Source organism: Entelurus aequoreus, linkage group LG10, assembly GCF_033978785.1.
Source record: "Entelurus aequoreus isolate RoL-2023_Sb linkage group LG10, RoL_Eaeq_v1.1, whole genome shotgun sequence".
Taxonomy (NCBI): Eukaryota; Metazoa; Chordata; class Actinopteri; order Syngnathiformes; family Syngnathidae; genus Entelurus; species Entelurus aequoreus.
The window spans coordinates 71,285,510-71,306,066 of NC_084740.1; the positions used below are offsets into that span (position 1 = coordinate 71,285,510).

The window sequence follows — 20,557 nt, forward strand, 5'->3', positions numbered from 1 at the left end:
ACAAGTGGACTGTTGAGACGGTCTTAGGCCATGTCCCCACGAACACGGAGAGTTTCAAAAACACAGATGGGGTTAAAACAATGTCCATCCACACAAGTGTAGTTTCAAAACTGTCTCTCTACACTAGGGTTGTCTCGATACCAATATTTTGGTACCGGTACCAAAATGTATTTTAATAACAAAAACTATTATAGTCAAAAAACAATTGCAGCACAAACGAATGGAACAGGTTTGGGGAAATTTCGTCAAGGTGGGCGGGCTGGTTATAAATAATAACACGTTAACATAAAAACTATAATAGTTAATAAAATCAAAATTATAATAACATTTGCCGCACAAACTTTTGGGACAAGTTTGGAGTGATTTTGACAAGGTGTGGGGACCGAATTACGTCAGTAGTCAGAAAATGTATTTTAGAATAACTTAAAATCCGTAACATCACAAACCACATTTTTTACAGCGCAAACGTAGCCGTGTTATTTTAAGGTTTCCAAATATGTGGGGCAATTTCGCACAGGTCAGTAAGCTGAATGTGCATGTCTAGTCTTATGTTGAGTCCTAGAAAGTGTTTATACTGTAAGTATTGTACTTATTACATCCCAGCTGTTAGTGTTGTGCATCATATTAGTTGTAATTCCCATTACCAAATTTGGATGTGTTGAAATCGCCATGTAAAATCGCTAATGCTAATCAGTAGCACGTATACGGTACATCCAATGCACATTAGCATCGAGATAGCGCATTCTGAAAAGCGTAGCCTTACTCTCTAACACTTTCTATCAGATATGCTGGCTTAGTTGGCATTGGAAAATTACAGAGAAGCAGTCTGCTACGAATACGCCGGTTTGCCCTCCAATAGCTAGCGGCTGCAACCGGACATTAAGTCACGTGCAACAAAATGTGTCAGTACAGTTTTGATTTTTACGTGAATCTATACCCTGTGGGGCCGACAGAATTTGGTCGTACCAAATTCGGCACCCGTCCCCACAGCTCTTGAGCACTGTGACACATGGTCAGATATACAAAATGAATAGGGTTCTTGATAGGACAAGGTGATAATCCTTGAAAGTAAGGCTGCAGCTAACGATTATTTTTCTATCGATTAATCTATAGATTATTTTTTTCGATTAATCGGTTAATCTATAGATTATTTTTTTCGATTAATCTATAGATTATTTTTCCTTTTACCGATTATTTTTTTTATTCAAAATGAAGATGAAAAAATAAATGTAGGCCCGTTTTTTCAAAAGGCATGGCTTTTATTTACAAAAAAAAAGAAGTATGGCCACTCAGTCAACATTGACAACAACATGACTAAATATTCTGTAACAATGTAAACATTTAAAACTTTTAACATTTAACAAAATTAAAAGTAGCTTATTTGCTTTTTAATGTGCAAATATAAAAGTCAACATCCAGTGCAAATCTTAATATTCTGCAATAGTATAAGCATTTCAAAAGTAAAAGTATTGCTTATTTTGCTTTAAAATGTGCAAAAATAAAGATAAACATCCAATACAAAAAAGTGCAAAACGAAATATTCTGTAACAACAGTGTAAACATTTCAACAAAAGTGAAAGTATTGCTTATTTGCTAAAATGTGCAAAAATAAAGATAAACATCCAATACAAAAAAGTGCCAATCTAAATATTCTGGAGCACTGTAAACATTAAGTATTGCTTTTAAAATGTGCAAAATAAACATCCAGTCCAACACAGTACACAATAACCAATTCTACTCATTCCAGTGAGTGACTAACAGTTGTAATGAAGAAAGGTTAGCATGTGTACATGTTTGGTTCTTTTCTTGTTTACAATATTCCCAGCAGCTGAAAATAGGCGCTCAGAAGGGGTCGATGTGGCTGGAACGAGAGGTAATTAGCCTTCACCTCAAGCCAGGACTGCGAGTGAGCTGAGCTGCAGTTTATATTTCTAGAAGGTCAACGGGCTCATAGTGATGTTACTAGTAGTTGACTGGGAGGTGTTCATTATCATTTGGGGAGAGTCCGCTGCCTGATGCTCACCTGCTAAACACCTATCTGCTCCACGCTGAAGCGCTGACTACATGCGCTCTGAATACACACTGCTGATTGGCTGATAATGCTTCGTGTGTACCAATCAGATGGTTGTGTGGGTGGGACAATGCTGCGTGTGTACCAATCAGATGGTTGTGTGGGTGGGACAATGCTGCGTGCTGAGACAGACGCAGAGGAGCGAAGCAGCTTGTTAAGACTTTAGCAGCTAAAGTTAGCTTTAGCTTAGAAACTCGTTCGGTACACCCCCGTGCCGAACCGAAAGCCCCGTACCGAAACGGTTCAATACAAAACACGTACCGTTACACCCCTAGCAGATACAAATGACACAGTCATGTTTTTGTGTAATGATGACAACGTATGCTCGCGCGGACGATTGACTAGTTGATGGTTTTCTTTTCAAATGTTCGTTCATTTACGTTGTGCTGCTATGATAGGCCATTTCCGCTCGACACAGTGTGCATACAACAACATTATTAGGCCGTTTATTGAAATACTCCCACACTTTTGACCACTTTTGGCATGCTTTTCCCCCCTCGCTTGCACCGCTCGCATCGTCTGCTTTGATCGTCTGCTTTGATCGTCTGCTTTGCGGTCCGCCATGACGGTAGTGTGACGTAAATATGCGACGCGCCGACGCACAAAAACGGCGTCGACGTATTTACGTAACCGATGACGTCGACTACGTCGACGCGTCGTTTCAGCCTTACTTGAAAGTGCAAATATTTAAAAAGTACTGCAGGCCCTGAGAAGGTTTACGCACGATAAATTGTACGTGATGACAAAAACCAATGGCGTTCTTGCTGAAAATTAACACTTACCTTGCCAAGAAGTTTGACAAACAACGACCAGAGCTTCAGGACGTTCGTTTCATTCTTTGATATGAAAAGCTTCTGCAGCTCTGGGATCAGCTTCTGTGAGGATAAAAAAAAGCATGTCAATTACGTCTGCATAACCGCCATCTTAAAATTGCCCACAAGTCCGAGGTCAGACGCCGCACCGTGGACATGAGAGGCTCCATGACGGCGGCCACGTCCATCTGCTTTTGGAGGAGCAGCGGCAGGCTCATCTCCATGGCGGCCGCCGCACGCAGACGCACTTTGGAGGCGGAGTGCACCACCAGGGGGATGACAAGCTTGGCCCAGCGCACCGTGCCTTCGCCCATCTGCACAGGGACCTGGTCCAGCAGCCTGGAAGCGTCCAAGCACACAACACAAAAAACAAAGAAACTGAAAAAGTTTGCAACCGGTGGCTCAGTTTGATCTGATTTTGAATAATTTCACGTAAAATATAAAAACATTTTTTTACATCATATATTGCCTAAATGGCAACCGAAACCTTCGAGCGAACCATCAATTTATCAAAATGCATACACCAAAATTCAAAATAATCAGGTCCTGCGGAGAGCAACCAAAACCATATGTACTACATTAAACTCGTTTATCACTGTTAATTGGTATCAGGGAAAAGCAAGCCCAAATAAGCAACCATGTGTCTAAAAACAAGCCCGCGATCCACAAACTTTGCAAGTGACCTTAGATGAAAAAGGTCACTCGTAATGCAGAATTGGCAAAGCAACCCACGGCGACAGTGGATGGAAATAACTTTGGTCTTGTGGCGGGAGCGACCTGCCAGTGCTTTCAAGCTAAACCCAAATACTCAATATACATTTTTCTTTGTCCATTTATGCTTTCCATTTGTTTTTCCATCACTACAGTATGGACTGAGGGTTACACAGGACGCAAAACACGCGATTAAATATAAATAGTGGCATTAAATTAACCTTTTGCGAACTTATTGTGTTAACTTTGACAGCTCTAATTATTATATTAATATATGTAGATTTTTTCATTGTGTTTTTTCACCCAGCCCACTTAGGGAGCACACTGGTCAGGTCTTGACGAGTCATGACTAAGTATGTAATGGTATAAAACATTAAAGTTGCTTGGATTTTACCGATGTCACGTCCGTCCATTAAATATGTGTGGTGGTCAAGCTAGCTGTTCTCAATAGGTACTAGGCGCAATTTAGCGAAGAAAAAAATACCCTATGCTTGGGTTGTGTTCGGCTGTACGATTCCAGTTTTTAGAGAGGTAATGAAAAAGGGTGGAAGAGTGCGAAATTTTACAAAAAAACAAGAAAAGCAGCTCACACTTCAGTCCAAGGGAACAGAGTACAAGAATGCACAAGTTTGCAGTGGTCACTTAGTAAAAGGTTTATATATATATATATATATATATATATATATATATATATATATATATATATATATATATATATATATATATATATATATATATATATATATATATATATATATATATATTATTTATACGGTTATTATTTCCCATTTAAGTATTATCTTGATATTATTTGTATTTCTTAAACACGTTTGCTACGAGTGTCATACACAATGTTGACAACTATAGTTATATTTTGATAAACAATCATAAATTAATCTTTCAGCCCATACACAATGTTGACATCTACAGTTATATTTTGATAAAAACGGGGAAAAACTTGCTATTCGTAAACGTGCATATAACAGCAACAAACATGGCAGTAGACGCAAAGTTAAATCATAAATAAAACTAGGGCTGCAACAACTAATCGATTAAATTCGATTATTGAAATAGTTGCCGATTAGTTTAGTCATCGATTCGTTGGATCTATGCGCATGCGCAGAGGTTTTTTTTAAATAAACCTTTATTTATAAACTGCAAGATGTACAAACAGCTGAGAAACAATAATCAAAATAAGTATGGTGCCAGTATGCCTTTTTTTTTCTCCAATAAAATACTGGATAGTATAGAAATGTAGTTTGTCTCTTTTATCCGATTATTAATCGATTAATCGAAGTAATAATCGACAGATTAATCGATTATCAAATTAACCGTTAGTTGTATCCCTAAATACAACCTTACCTGAGCAAAAACTATGCAATTTTATCCGGGAGAGTCTTGATACCAATTTCCTTCACTCAGCCACACACAAAGAAGTTGTAGACCTCATGTTTTTACAAGTTTTCATCCGTTTTGTCGTGTAGAATGTCTGGAGCACAATAGTGGGATATGTCTGGGAACGCTATAGACGTATAATCCTTTATCAGCTGCTTGCTGTACAACAGCCATCTTGAATTGGTCAACCACCACTGGTTTTCACTTCTGAGAAGAAGTCCCGTGTCAGAATACAAGCAATAGAGCTGGGTGATATGGCTGAAAACTGTATCACGATTTGAGTGTTTTATATCTCGTGATACATGCTTCATAGAGTGTAAAAAAATAGTGCAAATGTAAACAGAAAAACCTGAGAAGAACTACTTTCTGCAGGTTTGGTGCCAGGAAGTTACAGCTGTTATCTAAGGGTGAGTGTGACGAAGGTGGTGTGTAGGACGAGTGCCTTGCATTATTTACTACATTGGTCTGACTACGGTCAAAAAACTGCCATACTGTCCAGGTGACTTTTCCTCTTTTGTCCACAATTTCTTCATTTTGACTTTCTCTTCTCACTCCATGCAAAGAATCAAACGCCAGACAACAAGACGGCACACCCAATCATGATAGTTGATACTGTCACCTAATTGGCTGTTAGCATGTCACGCCCACTGATCAGTGATCACTTCCTGCGTTGCTGGGTTACCAGAGAGCGAGTGCATTTTGTTCATGCAACCAACCTTGCTTTGCAACTTCCGCTTTCTTCCGGCGAACAGGAAAACATTTCAGTGGCCTTGTGGTTAGAGTGTCCGCCCTGAGACTGGGAGGTTGTGAGTTCAAACCCCGGCCGAGTCATATCAAAGACTACAAAAAATGGGACCCATTACCTCCCTGCTTGGCACTCAGCATCAAGGGTTGGAATTGGGGGGTTAAATAACCAAATGATTCCCGAGCGCGGCCCACGCTGCTGCTCACTGCTCCTCTCACTTCCCAGGGGGTGAACAAGGGGATGAGTCAAATGCCGAGGACAAATTTCACTACACCTAGTGTGTGTGACTATCATTGGAACTTTAACTTTCGAACCTTTTATCAAACGCATTTTTTATTGATATCAATTACGTGTCTGCCACGACATATATAAATATCGTTTTATCGCCCAGCCCTACTTTCTTCTGCCAGGAAATGAACAGCATCACCAGTGTAGTTGTTTATGGTACTGCAGTCATAGCGGTTTTACCATCATTTTAATTTAAAATGGTAGTACTAACCGTCTGGACTTTTCACGCAATTTATCATCAAAGACAAGTAATCGTTAGATCTCTAATTGTGACCATCTTTTATGGATTTTTGTTTTTCCATCAGTCCTTACTAAAGGTTGAAATCTAATAAATATACACGATGAGCATTTAGTTGTGTTAGTGTTTAAAAAATATACATTTTTTAAATGTTTTTAAACACCAACTGTACTCTTTCCAATGCTCATCATATATTCATATATACATATATTCATATATATATATATATATACATATATTCATATATATATATATATATATATATATATATATATATATATATATATATATATATATATATATATATATACACATACATATATTCATATATATATATATTTATTAGGGGTGTAACGGTTTGTATTGAACCGTTTCGGTACGGGGGTTCCGGTTCGGTTCGGAGGTGTACCAAACGAGTTCCCACACGGACATATTAAGTAGCGTAACGCACGTTGTGTAAACAATGCACACCGAGGCACAACACACGGCATGCTAGCAGCTAATGGGCTACGATAGACTGACCATACGTTCTCTTTTCACCGGACATGTCCTCTTTTGCGGAGCTGTCAGGGCAGAGTTCCTTAAATGCCTCAAATGTCCGGCATTTTGAGTTAGGGTTGCGTGAATTTTCAATGTACGTTCAGGGTTGAGAAGGGGTTAAAAACAAAACAAACTGTGCGCGCAGCAGAATTGGTGAGGGAGGGGCAGAGATAGAGAGAGCGAGAGAGTTATGATAAACGCGCATGCGTCGCCAGGCTCTGCTTTTTATCCAAAGATTTATCAGATTAAATTTTTTTATTATTTATAGCAGGAGTGTCAAAAGTGTGCCCCGGAGGCCATTTGCGGCCCACAGCTAATGTTTTAAAGGCCCACGGCACATTCTAAAAATACTATTAAAATAAAGAAAAACATAACAAAAGTGAAATAAAAAAGCTTAAAGGTTAAATGTAATTTAGAAAAAGTTGCAATGTTGACTAATAAAATAATGCTGTTTTTTTTTTGTCAAACTGTCATCGCTCAAAACATAATATTGAATCAAAATCAATGTTATTATGAATTATTGACCTAACCAAGGTTCTGATTACTTCACATCAAATATTCCACTAAGAAAAATATTTTTGGTGGAAGATTTTGCAACACTAAATTGGCTCTAGTGTGTGAATGTGAGTGTGAATGTTGTCTGTCTATCTGTGTTGGCCCTGTGATGAGGTGGCGACTTGTCCAGGGTGTACCCCGCCTTCCGCCCGAATGCAGCTGAGATAGGCTCCAGCACCCCCCACGACCCCAAAAGGGACAAGCGGTAGAAAATGGATGGATGGATGGAAGATTTTGCAAATTTGGTAAATAAATAACCAAAAAATTTATATTTTGTTGTTTTCTTACTGTACCGAAAATGAACCGAACCGTGACCTCTAAACCGAGGTAGGTACCGAACCGAAATTTTTGTGTACCGTTAGTGTTTTAAAAGACGGCCCTATGACCTCGTTACGACACACGTTACCTGATGATCACGTTCAAAGCCTCGTGTTCCATCACCACAGACTGGACGTCGCCTTTGCTCCAAATGCTCTCCAGCATCGCCAGGATAAACGGGACCTGAAACAAAGGACAAAGGTCAGAACCTCTGCGCGGTGCGACCGGAAAGACGGACCGGCAGCCTCCGGTCTGGCGCGCTCACTTTTTTTCCCACCACGTCGGTGGAGAAGCTCTGTTTGGAGATGACCCACAATGCCCGTGTGCAGGTGTTCTTCTCCGTGGAATTAGACACCACCGAGCAAAGTGCAGACAGGATATCGGCGGCCAAGGTTTCTGGAAAATGTGAGTACTGGTTTATTCACATCTGTGACATACAAATTAAAAAATCAACATACCGGAAACTTGCGAGACGACGTGCGAATGGTAGAGACAAAACCCCAACGCCTGCAAGGCCGCTTGGCTCAGCTCGGCGTGTGGACTGCTGACGTGGGCCTGAGGACGCCAAGACATGGCGTTATGACGGTGATGTCGCCGCGCGCTATGAAAAACTCAAAACTCACCAAGATGGCCGCGCCCAGACGGGAAAAGTGCTTTTCAACTGCAGGGAGAAACTGCCGACCTTCCTCTCCACTGAGGCGGCTGCAAAATTGGGGGGAAAAAATCAATTAAAAAACGAAATAACAATCTAAAATTATTTAATAACTTCTTCATTATTTAATTTTTTATACAGTCAGATTAAACAAACATTACGGGGTGGCGCTGTGACTTATTTAGAACGTGGCCTACACACTTTTTCAAGGCCACATCTTCTTCATACCTACTAATGTTTAGTAATTATGATCAATGGAGCCGAGTACCAGGTTTAAATCAGGGGTCTTCAACGTCTTCCAGGACAAAGACCCCCAGACTGATGAAGAGATTCAAAGAATACATTATGGTGTCGCTAGCTAGCGGCTACAGCCCAGCTTGTCCTGCTAGCTGGCAGCCAGAGCACCAATTGCTAGCCATCTTAAATGCTAATAGTATAACTATTAGGGGATGTCAAAGAAAATCGATTTTCGAATGAATCGCGATTCTTTCAATGAATCTTAATCGATTTCAAAAAATCAAAAATCCACTTTGAAAAAAAAATTATATATATATATATATATATTTATTTTTAATCTGTCCTGTCCAGCCAGGCAAATAATATTGTTGACATAGATGTCCATATTTGCTGTACAGATTTACTCTAGAAAAGAGAATTATTGGATACTTTTCTTGTTGCCTTATTTGTATTTGACTTTATTAAATGTTTGGGTAGAATGTTATGGAAACCAGTTTTCTTTTAAGTAATATTAATAATTACCAGAACTGTTAATCTATTTTTGGAGAAATGTAGTTAGTCATAGAACTGGTACCCAATGTTTTTAAAAAAATAATAAAAATAAAAAAAGTATTGATTTTGAATCGAGAAACGATTCTGATTTGAATCGTTATCCCCAAGGTCCGAATCATGTGGTGCCTAAAGATTCTTAGCCCTAAAAACAATTAATGTTTTCATTTTAAACCTGCAGGGTACAGTGAGTAGGGTGGCCATGCAAATGCCATTTATAATCTACACTACAGCGTGTTGGATTAATGGCAATGTATATGTAAATATCATGTATGACAAAAGATCCAGGGGGAATTAATATATAAAGTTTCATCAACCAAAAATGTCACAACCCTCTTGCAGACCCCATGTTGAAGAGTACCAGTTTACATTTTTGTGGCGAATCGTCCGACTGACTTCAAAGTTTGTCGCCAAGCCCCGCCCGCATCCTGTGGCGTGGTCTAATACTTGACGCACTTTGTCACCGTCCATCATTCTGGGACACCTGGTTTTGATTTGGGCTCATTTGGTCAAAGTCCTCCAGGTCGAAGTACGACCCGATTTGTCCCCAAAAGACAACTTGTGAACATGGCTTTTTGAGACTTGATGTGTGCGTCCTGTTGTTCGCCAACTGCAATTTCTTTTAAACTGAATAAGGGGGCGCTACTGCACGAGATGTTAGGATTAGTGTTCCAGCCCCGAAAATTACATTTTTACTGGGTCATCCTTTGATGACTTTTCATGCAAGCGAAAGCCTAAAAAAGCGAGGAAACCCATAGAATGTTAACTTAAAAAATTCCCGCACAAACTTTGACGTGCTTGTTATCTGTGCTGTGAACCTCCAGCCCAGGGTTAAATGAAACTAAAAGGCAAGGATAAAACTTTAACATGCTAACGTTAGCTTGTTAGCAGTTAACATACTTGCAAGATGGAGACATCTTTCAAAACCCACACATTTTAGATTTAACTGATCAAAATTAGCTACAATGCTAGCATAAAACATTAACATGCTAATAGTAGCATGCTTACATAAGAGAAGTACAGTAAGAATACTTCTAAGATGGCACCAAGTATCAAAATCCATGATTTTTAGGGTTAAACCATTCCTTCTCAAATAGTGGCGAGGGGGGGGGTGTTGTTTCCTTTAGTATTAAAATGCTTACAATAATATGCAGAGGTATAGTTATAACAATTTCATACACAAATGATACTATTCATAGGCATGGTGGAGAGTGGGGGGGGGGGGGGAGAAATGTTTTTTTCTTCCTGGGAGGGCGTAACAGAAAATATTTGAGAAGCACTGGGTTAAACATTCAAAATTAGGTAGAATCTCAGTATTTTATTTTAGTATGCTAATGTTAGCATGCAAACATAAGAGAAGTACAAGAAGCATACTTCTAAGATGGCGCCAGGTATAAAAATCCATGATTTTCAGGGTTAAACATACAAAATTAGCTAAAATGCCAGAATAATAGGATAGTACCGTATTTTTCGGAGTATAAGTCGCACCGGCCCAAAATGCATAATAAAGAAGGAAAAAAACATATGTATGTCGCACTGGAGTATAAGTCGCATTTTTTGGGGAAATGTATTTGATAAAACCCAACACCAAGAATAGACATTTGAAAGGCAATTGAAAATAAATAAAGAATAGTGAACAACAGGCTGAATAAGTGTACGTTATGTGACGCATAAATAACCAACTGAGAACGTGCCTGGTATGTTAACGTAACATATTATGGTAAGAGTCATTCAAATAACTATAACATATAGAACATGCTATACGTTTACCAAACAATCGGTCACTCCTAATCGCTAAATCCCATGAAATCTTATACGTCTAGTCTCTTACGTGAATGAGCTAAATATTATTTGATATTTTACGGTAATGTGTTAATAATTTCACACATAAGTCGCTCCTGAGTATAAGTCGCACCAAACTATGAAAAAAACTGCGACTTATAGTCCGAAAAATATGGTATGCTAATGTTAGTATGCCAACCTAAGAGAAGTTCAGTAAGCATACTTCTAAGATGGCGCCAAGTATCAAAATCCATGATTTTTAGGGTTAAACATACAAAATTAGCTATAATGTCAGTATAATAGGATAGTATGCTAATGTTAGCATGCTAACATAAGATAATTTAACATACTTTTAAAATTGTGCCAAGTATGAAAAAGTTCACATAAAATGTTAACATGCTAATGTTTGCATGCTCACTTTAACATATTATAATAGGAAGAGTTAACATGCTTGCAAGATGGAGACAAAGTCTCAAAATCCATGTATTTTAGGTTCAAATGATAAAAAATAGCTGAAATGCTACGGACTAGCAAAAAACATTAACATGCTAACATTAGCATGAGAACTTAAGAAAAGTGAACATACTTCTAAGTGGGCACCAAGTATCGAACGTCGTGATTTTTTTAGGTTTATACGAATACATTTTACCAAAATGCTGGCATAAAACAACAGCATGCTAACACCGGAGAAGTTAGCATACTTTTAAAATGGCGCCAAGTATCAAAATCAATGATTTTTAGGCCTAAACATACAAAATTAGCCAAAACGCGAGTATAAAGCGTTGGCAAGATAGGAGAAAATACCAAAAGTGGCGAAGCAGTTATTTAATGTACCTACACCATGCCCAGTATATATTTTTATAGGAGTAAAATAGCTAAAATTTTAAAATGCTAATAGTTAGCATGCTCACACCTAGCAAGATAGCATGTCCTGAATGTACTGAACGTTTGCAAATTGGAACAGTTTAAATCGCTTGAAAAATGAGGAAATTGAGAAGAGGTAATGCTACTTCATTCTGCAGTTTGCAAAACAAATCTACTATTGTAAGGGTGCGTACCTAATCAATAGGGCAAAGTGTACCTAATCAATGGGCCCATTGAGTCTTTTCCCTTTATAGCGTCGCCATGGTAACACTAAACGGTCCAAAAATTAAGTAGTGTTGTAGGTGCCGGCGAGACCTTTCCAACGATACAAGATACGTTGGGGTTCTTTGGCCGGTTCCATAAGTCCAAGCAATTTTAATATGGGCTGCTTGCTTCGCAGCAGGCCCTTACGTAACTACAATGTCGTCTTTCTGCTCGGGCCATAATCCTGGAATCATCACTACTGAAAGAAGCGGTGACGGGTGGCAATATGAGGCCTACTTGGCAATGGTGAGATAGGCGTCGGTCTGCTCAGGGCGTCCAGCGGCGCCGTCCTCCAGACACTCCAGCAGGGGGACGATGCTGAAGGCGCTGGGAGGCTCTGCCGACGCCATCATCGTTACACAGCCTTCGGGAGGAACACACGACAACATCATAGAACTGTGGAACTCCTGAATTCAAACACTTGTACAATTTTGGGGAAAAAACATAACTTAAAAGTTGCAGATTTTTTTCTTCTTCCTTTGGCTTGATGGTGACGTGAGCCCGGGAAAATGTGATGATAACCATAGATGAGCTAACAGAACCTATTAGGATGTAGTTCATTTTATTGGCCAACTTACTGTATTAGTTGTATAACTATATACAGCAGGGGTGTCAAACTCATTTTAGATCGGGGGCCACATGGAGAAAAATCTACTCCCAGGTGGGCCGGACTGGTAAAATCACGGCACAATAACTGAAAAATAAAGACAACTTCAGATTGTTTTCTTTGTTTAAAAATAGAACAAGCACATTCTGAAAATTTACAAATCATAATGTTGTTGTTTTTTCTTTTTTACAATTACCTGTTGCGGTCAATAGTATATATACTTTATTTGTTGTTATTTATATTTTCTGAATACATTAAGTGATAATGTTAATCAGTCAACGCATTGGGGTTAATTTTCAATCTATCAAGATATATTTTTTTTATACATCCATCCGATTTCTACCGCTTGTCCCGTTCGGGGTCGCTGGGGGTGCTGGAGCCTATTTCAGCTTAATTCGGCCGGAAGGCGGGGTACACCCTGGACAAGTCGCCACCTCATCGCAGGGCCAACACAGATAGATTTTATCAAAATCAAATTACAGGATGTTATTCATGTAAGTTGATAATTTTCCTCGACTGACGTACAAACATCATGTGGTTTATTTTGTACATATGTAGCATCATCTACAAAGATACAAAGAGTTGCTATTGCTACATCCGGTGGACACATTTAAAACAGCTGTTTTTTTTCATTAAAACATTTCAGGGTAATTTTATACTTAGCGAACTCATCCCGCGGGCCGGTTAAAACCTGTTCGCGGGCCTGATCCGGCCCTCGGGCCGTACGTTTGACATCCCTGACATACAGTATCATACACCTGTGTTATACATTTTACATACATGTGCAGCTGGGATAGGCTCCAGCCCCCTGGGAACCCCAAAAGGGACAAGTGGTAGAAAATGGATGGATATTTATATTTCATGTATTATTCTTCAATAGGGGTGTGGCAAAACAGAACAGCTTTTGGAGCTTACATCGTCACGACCATTTTACACTAGCCTTGCAGTGCTACACATAAGGGCTGAAGCTACCAAGTATTTTAGTAATCAAGTAATCCATTGATTAGTTGGTTTAATTCAGGGGTGTCCCAACTTTTTCACTTTGAGGCCGCATTAGACTGAAAAAAATTGGGGCGAGGGCCAAAATCATATAAAGTAACACATATACCGTAATTTCCGGACTATAAGCCGCTACTTTTTCCCCTCGTTCTGGTCCCTGCGGCTTATACAACGGTGCGGCTTATTTGCGGCCTGTTCTTGTCCGACACCGACGAAGAGGATTTCGGTGGTTTTAGTACGCAGGAGGAAGACGATGACACAATGATTAAAGACTGACTTTTCATATACCGGTAGGCTGGTTATTTTGATAACGTACAGGCGAGCACTTTGTATTACTTTGCACCGTTGTATTATTTGTACTGTGCACGAATGCTGTTCGCCATGTCAAAGATGTGAAAGTTTGATTGAATGATTGAAAGATTTATTGTTAATAAATGGGACGCTTTGCGTTCCCAAACAGTCATCTCTGTCCCGACAATCCCCTCCGTGGTAGCAGGAACCCCTATATACTACGGTAATTACACATCAAAACCCTGCGGCTTATAGTCGGGTGCGGCTTATATATGGAGCAATCTGTATTTTCCCCTAAATTTAGCTGGTGCGGCTTATAGTCAGGTGCGGCTTATAGTCCGGAAATTATGGTACATATATCATATTGATATGATGGAAATATAATTAATATACTGTAGTTGGATATTAAGAGTATGTGAAAGTTCGACTTCTACCTTGTTTACTTCCATGACCTCAAAGTTTGGTGTCCAATCAGAAATATCAAGCAGCCAAAATGCGTCAAAAATGTATAAGTGTGAAGTGGTTTGCATTTTTCCCCATCATGCTTTGTAAATGTGTGTAATTTGGCATTTTTATGGTGCATTGACGTTTTTTATAATGTCCACAAATTTCAGTGAGCAGATTGTGTTGTGTGTCACCATGGTTGTTGACTTTTTGTGTTGGTTAGAATCTATTTTTTCGCACCATGACTAGGGAAGGTTGTTTGCATTGGGTGATATGACTAAATGCTGCGCTCACTTACATTCAAAGCATAATGAAGGTCATTCACCTAATACAACACACTTAATCGCCTCATTGCCTATCTTAGGGAAAATAGTTAAAGATCGTTGTATTTGCCATAACCCTCATTACCTTCGATATTCCTTTTTATAGTTACCTTCTATTGAACTTATTTTATCTACTATTTAGTGAATTATTATTCATTATTTTTACTTTCTTTTAACCTTTTATTAACCTCCTTTTATCTTCTCTTTAACTTTTTACATTTTTCAATCTTTTATTTGACCTATTAGCCCAACCTTTACATTCCATATTTCTTTTTTACCTTTCATTTACCTCTTATTTACCATCTATTGACTGTCTTTACCTTCATTTTAGTTCATTAGCATTTTATTTACCTATTTGACCTTCTATTTCACTTTTTGATTACTACATCTACCTACTATTTACCTTTTGGTTTTTTTTCATTTTGTTTACCTTATTTTACCTTCATCTACCTTTTCCCCACCTTCCTGTACCTTGAATTTACTTCTATTACCTTATTTGATCTTATATTTACCTTTTACCTTCTATTGAACTTATTTTATCTACTATTTAGTGAAGTATTATTCATTATTTTTACCTTCTTTTAACCTTTTATTAAGCTCCTTTTATCTTCTCTTTAACTTCTTATACATTTTTCAATCTCTTATTTGACCTATTTGGCCAACCTTTAAATTCTATATTTCTTTTTTACCTTTCATTTAGCATCTATTTACTTTCTTTGGCTGTCTTTTACCTTTAATTTAGTTCATTAGCATTTCATTTACCGTATTTTTCTGAGTATAAGTCGCACCGGCCGAAAATGCATAATAAAGAAGAGAAAAAAACATAAGTCGCACTGGAGTATAAGTCGCATTTTTTGGGGAAATTTATTTGATAAAACCCAACACCAAGAATAGAAATTTGAAAAGTAACTTAAAATAAATAAAGAATAGTGAACAACCGGCTAAATAAGTGTACGTTATATGATGCATAAATAACCAACTGAAAACGTGCCTGGTATGTTAACGAAACATATTATGGTAAGAGTCATTCAAATAACTATAACATATAGAACATGCTATACGTTTACCAAACAATATGTCACTCCTAATCGCTAAATCCCATGAAATCTTATACGTCTAGTCTCTTATGTGAATGAGCTAAATAATATTATTTGATATTTTACGGTAATGTGTTAATAATTTCACACATAAGTCGCTCCTGAGTATAAGTCGCACCCCCGGCCAAACTATGAAAAAAACTGCGACTTATAGTCCGAAAAATACGGTGCCTATTTTTTTACCTTCTAGATTACTACATCTACCTACTATTTACCTTTAAATTTGTTTGCATTTTATGTACCTTATTTTACCTCCATCTACCTTCTTCCCCACCTTCGTATACCTTTAATTTAATTGTATTACCTTATTTTATCTTATATTTACCTTTTACTGAACTTGTTTTACCTTCTTTTATGTGGTCTGAATTTTCGAAATGTTTATTAGATACACGATTAATTGAAGCAACATAAAACATAAACATGTAAAAGGGGGCACAAATAGAGTAAAAAACAGTTTTTACCCAAGACCCATAGTAGCATTAAACAGGCCTGAGTGAGCACAATGTGTCTGTCATGTCCTCATGTGTCATGTCTTTTTATTTTTTGGGACTATAATGTGCAATAATGTTATATGTGTATATGTATATATTAGGGCTGTGAATCTTTGGGTGTCCCACGATTCGATTCAATATCGATTCTTGGGGTCACGATTCGATTCCAAATCGATTTTTTTCCGATTCAAAATCAATTTTTTTCGATTCAACGCGATTCTCAATTCAAAAACGATATTTTCCCGATTCAAAAGGATTCTCTATTCATTCAATACATAGGATTTCAGCAGGATCAAGCAGAGTAGTAGATTTTTGTAAAAAGCTTTTATAATTGTAAAGGACAATGTTTTATCAACTGACTGCAATAATGTAAATTTGTTTTAACTATTAAATTAATCAAAAATATGACTTATTTTATCTTTGTGAAAATATTGGACACAGTGTGTTGTCAAGGTTATGAGATGTGATGCAAGTGTAAGCCACTGTGACACTATTCTTTTTTTTTATAAATGTCTAATGATAATGTCAATGAGGGATTTTTAATCACTGCTATGTTGAAATTGTAACTAATATTGATACTGTTGTTGTTGATATTAATTTTTGTTTCACTACTTTTGGTTTGTTCTGTGTCGTGTCTGTGTCTCCTCTCAGTTGCTCTGTTTATTGCTGTTCTGAGTGGTTCTGGGTCGGGTTTGGAATTGGATTGCATTGTTATGGTATTGTTGTGTATTGTTTTGTTGGATTGATTAATTTAAAAAAATTAAGGGGAAAAAAAAAATGGGGGAAAAAAAAAAATCGATTTTTTAAAAATGAGAATCGATTCCGAATCGCACAACGTGAGAATCGCGATTCGAAACGAATCGATTTTTTCCCACACCCCTAGTATACATGCAACATAACATCATAAAGGACAGTACACACCCCCAGCACAGTCTCTTCAGCCTCCTACCATCAGGCAGACGATACAGGAGCCTGAAATCCAGGACTACGAGACTGACAAACAGTTTCTACCCACAGGCCATCAGGCTTGTGAATGCTAACTTGTGAATGCTAGCCCCCCCCGTTTTACTTTTATCTTTTTGAACAAAAGACAGCTACCATGACCACCCCCGAACTGTGAACCATCACTGTAGACACTTTTCACCTTTGATCATTAAAGACACTTTAACTGATGCTGTGACCAAATGTCACCTCCATATTTATACTGTTGACTGCCAATCAGAATGTGCAATAATGTTATGTTACTTACTGTGCCTTGTATATACATTTTTAATTTTTATTTTTAGCTAAGTACCGTGTGACTTGTTGAAGGGTGGACTAGCAAAGTAAGATTTTCATTGTACGGCAAACTGTTTAACTGTGCATATGACAATAAACAATCTTGAATATGTATGGATGTGTGTGTGGATATATATACATATATATAGATACATATCTTCTTTATCTTTTTTTACTATTTATATTACTAAATTATTGTGTATGCACCTTAGGGGATCTGCTTTAATTTCGTTGTTCTTTGAACCTGTTCACTGTAATAATTACAATAAAACTCTATTCTATACTATAATATGAATCAACACTTTATGCTAATCAAATTCATCAATTTACTCGATTAATCATTGCAGCCCTACTTACACTTGTATGCCTTAATTATGTTACCTAAAAGGGGAAAGTTTGACCCTGGAATAGACTATTTCCATTCCCATTGTTTCCTATGGGGAGATTCAAATATAGAAACTGACTCAGAGGACCAATAAAACAACTTTCACATGAGAAGTATCAACACAAAGAACAGGTATAAAAAAAGTAAGATAGATAATGTGTACGATTATAGGTAAACAGCTAATGCTAACCAATGCTAACACACCACACCATTAGCAGCCCCGTTATCTCATCACGCAGACAAATAACTGTACATTAAAAGACACTTTTCTTACGAGGATTATGATTGGTTACAAACACTTGCCACACATTTTAGAAACTAACAAGAATGTTAAAAAGTTAACTGGCAAGGTAGCATTGCTAGCAAGCGCGCCGCGAACACGCGTGTGCTAAGCTAACAGGTATTGGCTAACATAAATTAGTGTTTATTGGGACGTAAAATACACGATAATTAGATAATAATGCAAGCATTACATTTAGTGTCAGACAGTCAAACATACGCCCCACGCACACACAAAACTCCTCATAAGCTCACCTGGCGGTCCGCAGCGATGACGCACTGTTCGAAGCAGAAAACCGAGAAGGGGACGAGCGCTACTAAAGTGTCCGCCTATCGAGCTCAGCACCTCGGCTTGCTTTCTGCACGACACTCGGCCTTTTTGCTTGTGTTTGAAAACACGACGCCTTGTGCTTTCGCCCCGCGAAATAGCTGGCGCCAAACCTCTCGGAAACGTCAAATCACCTTTGACCCCCCAATCGACGTCACATCCGGCCCAGCCCCCGTTTTTACCTTATAAGGAGCACGATGACTACAAAATGTACAGCAAAGGGGAGAATAATACATGACACAAGTCATGTAAACCGGCGGTCAGAGTATATTTAGGTCATAAAAACAAAACCCGATTGGTTTATGATCATTTTATGTTGCAACACAAAAACATTAAAAAAAACAAAGCCGTCGAAAAGCAATAATTAGATCTGAACAAATGTTTGATATTCTATATTTCTTCTTATAATAATACAAATAATAAATTAGCTGAAAACGAAAAAAAGGACCAAAAACAGATGTTTTCTCACATTGCGACACCGGAACCGGAAGTTGCTATTTAAGACAACCCCGCGGAAAAGCCTGGAGGAAAAAAAAACAATGTAGTGTAGTTTCCTGTGTTTATATATAAAACATACTACATACTTGGCCAAGAAATATGATTCTGATCCATGACACAAGACCACACTGTTTTTTTCTCTACAGACAGGTACATACGCAGTCTTGTCTTTAAATACAACTTCCGGTTCCGGTATCAGAATAAGAAATATAAATATATATTTTTTAATTTTATTAAAATGTTTGTTGTATTGAATATAAAATGAAAACCAACACTGTTGGGGTCTGGTTGTTGCTCTTTGACACTGATGAATAAATATACTTTTTATTTATTTTAATTCTGTCATTAAAAAAAAAAAAAACGACTAAAACATACACTGACTTTCACTAAACATTCACTGGTTTTACTTAGGACTAGGGATGTCCGATAATGGCTTTTTGCCGATATCCGATATTGTCCAACTCTTTAATTACCAATACCGATATCAACCGATACTGATATATTCAGTCGTGGGATTAACACATTATTATGCCTAATTTGGACAACCAGGTATGGTGAAGATAAGGTCCTTTTTTAAAAAATTAATAAAATAAAATAAGATAAATAAATTAAAAACATTTTCTTGAATAAAAAAGAAAGTAAAACAATATAAAAACAGTTACATAGAAACTAGTAATTAATGAAAATGAGTCAAATTAACTGTTAAAGGTTAGTACTATTAGTGGCCCAGCAGCACGCACAATCATGTGTGCTTACGGACTGTATCCCTGCAGACTGTATTGATATATATTGATATATAATGTAGGAACCAGAATATCAATAACAGAAAGAAACAACCCTTTTGTGTGAATGAGTGTAAATGGGGGAGGGAGGTTTTTTGGGTTGGTGCACTAATTGTAAGTGTATCTTGTCTTTTTTATGTTGAATTAATAAAATAAAATAAAAAAAATAAAATAAAATAAAATTAAAAATTAAAAAACGATACCGATAATAAAACAACCGATACCGATAATTTCCGCTATTACATTTTAAAGCATCTCTTAGAACACAACTTTTTGTTCATTATCACTAAATATTTCGAGAGAATATTGTAAAATCAATGTATGTCAAAGACGAATTTAAGAATGTATCACTTTGTTTCATTTTAATTTTTTCTCTTTAAAGTTTTTTCCCTCGCAAATATTTTATGTAATTATATTTCAAGCTTCAAATGTTGTTTTATAATACAGTGATACCTCAACTCTAGATTAATTGAAGCACTAATTGAATTAATTAATTGATGAGGTGGCGACTTGTCCAGGGTGTACCCCGCCTTCCGCCCGAATGCAGCTGAGATAGGCTCCAGCACCCCCCCCCCCCCCCCCCCCCCGACCCCAAAAAGGGACAAAGAGGTAGAAAATGGATGGATTTCATTTAATTGCTTTTGAGGTAAGAGCTTCTCCTGTTCCGTGATAGTGTATTGACAAAGCAGAAAATGAATGATGCATACAAACACACTTGTTTGGTTTTTGAGCGT

General features: G+C 37.6%; 1 protein-coding gene across 1 annotated transcript in view; it reads right to left on the minus strand.

Moving 5' to 3' along the window:
* The window catches only part of LOC133658998 (telomere-associated protein RIF1-like), a 45,242-nt gene extending 26,561 nt beyond the window's left edge, over positions 1-18,681 (minus strand). The window contains exons 1-8 of the mRNA XM_062061584.1: positions 18,471-18,681; positions 12,259-12,385; positions 8,297-8,375; positions 8,132-8,228; positions 7,939-8,069; positions 7,762-7,856; positions 3,033-3,222; positions 2,854-2,946 (exon numbers count right to left, since the gene is read on the minus strand). Of these exons, the coding sequence (XP_061917568.1) occupies positions 2,854-2,946; positions 3,033-3,222; positions 7,762-7,856; positions 7,939-8,069; positions 8,132-8,228; positions 8,297-8,375; positions 12,259-12,374 (801 nt within the window). The 5' untranslated portion in view covers positions 12,375-12,385; positions 18,471-18,681. The remainder of the gene's footprint in view (positions 1-2,853; positions 2,947-3,032; positions 3,223-7,761; positions 7,857-7,938; positions 8,070-8,131; positions 8,229-8,296; positions 8,376-12,258; positions 12,386-18,470) is intronic.
* Positions 18,682-20,557: the final 1,876 nt, after the last annotated feature.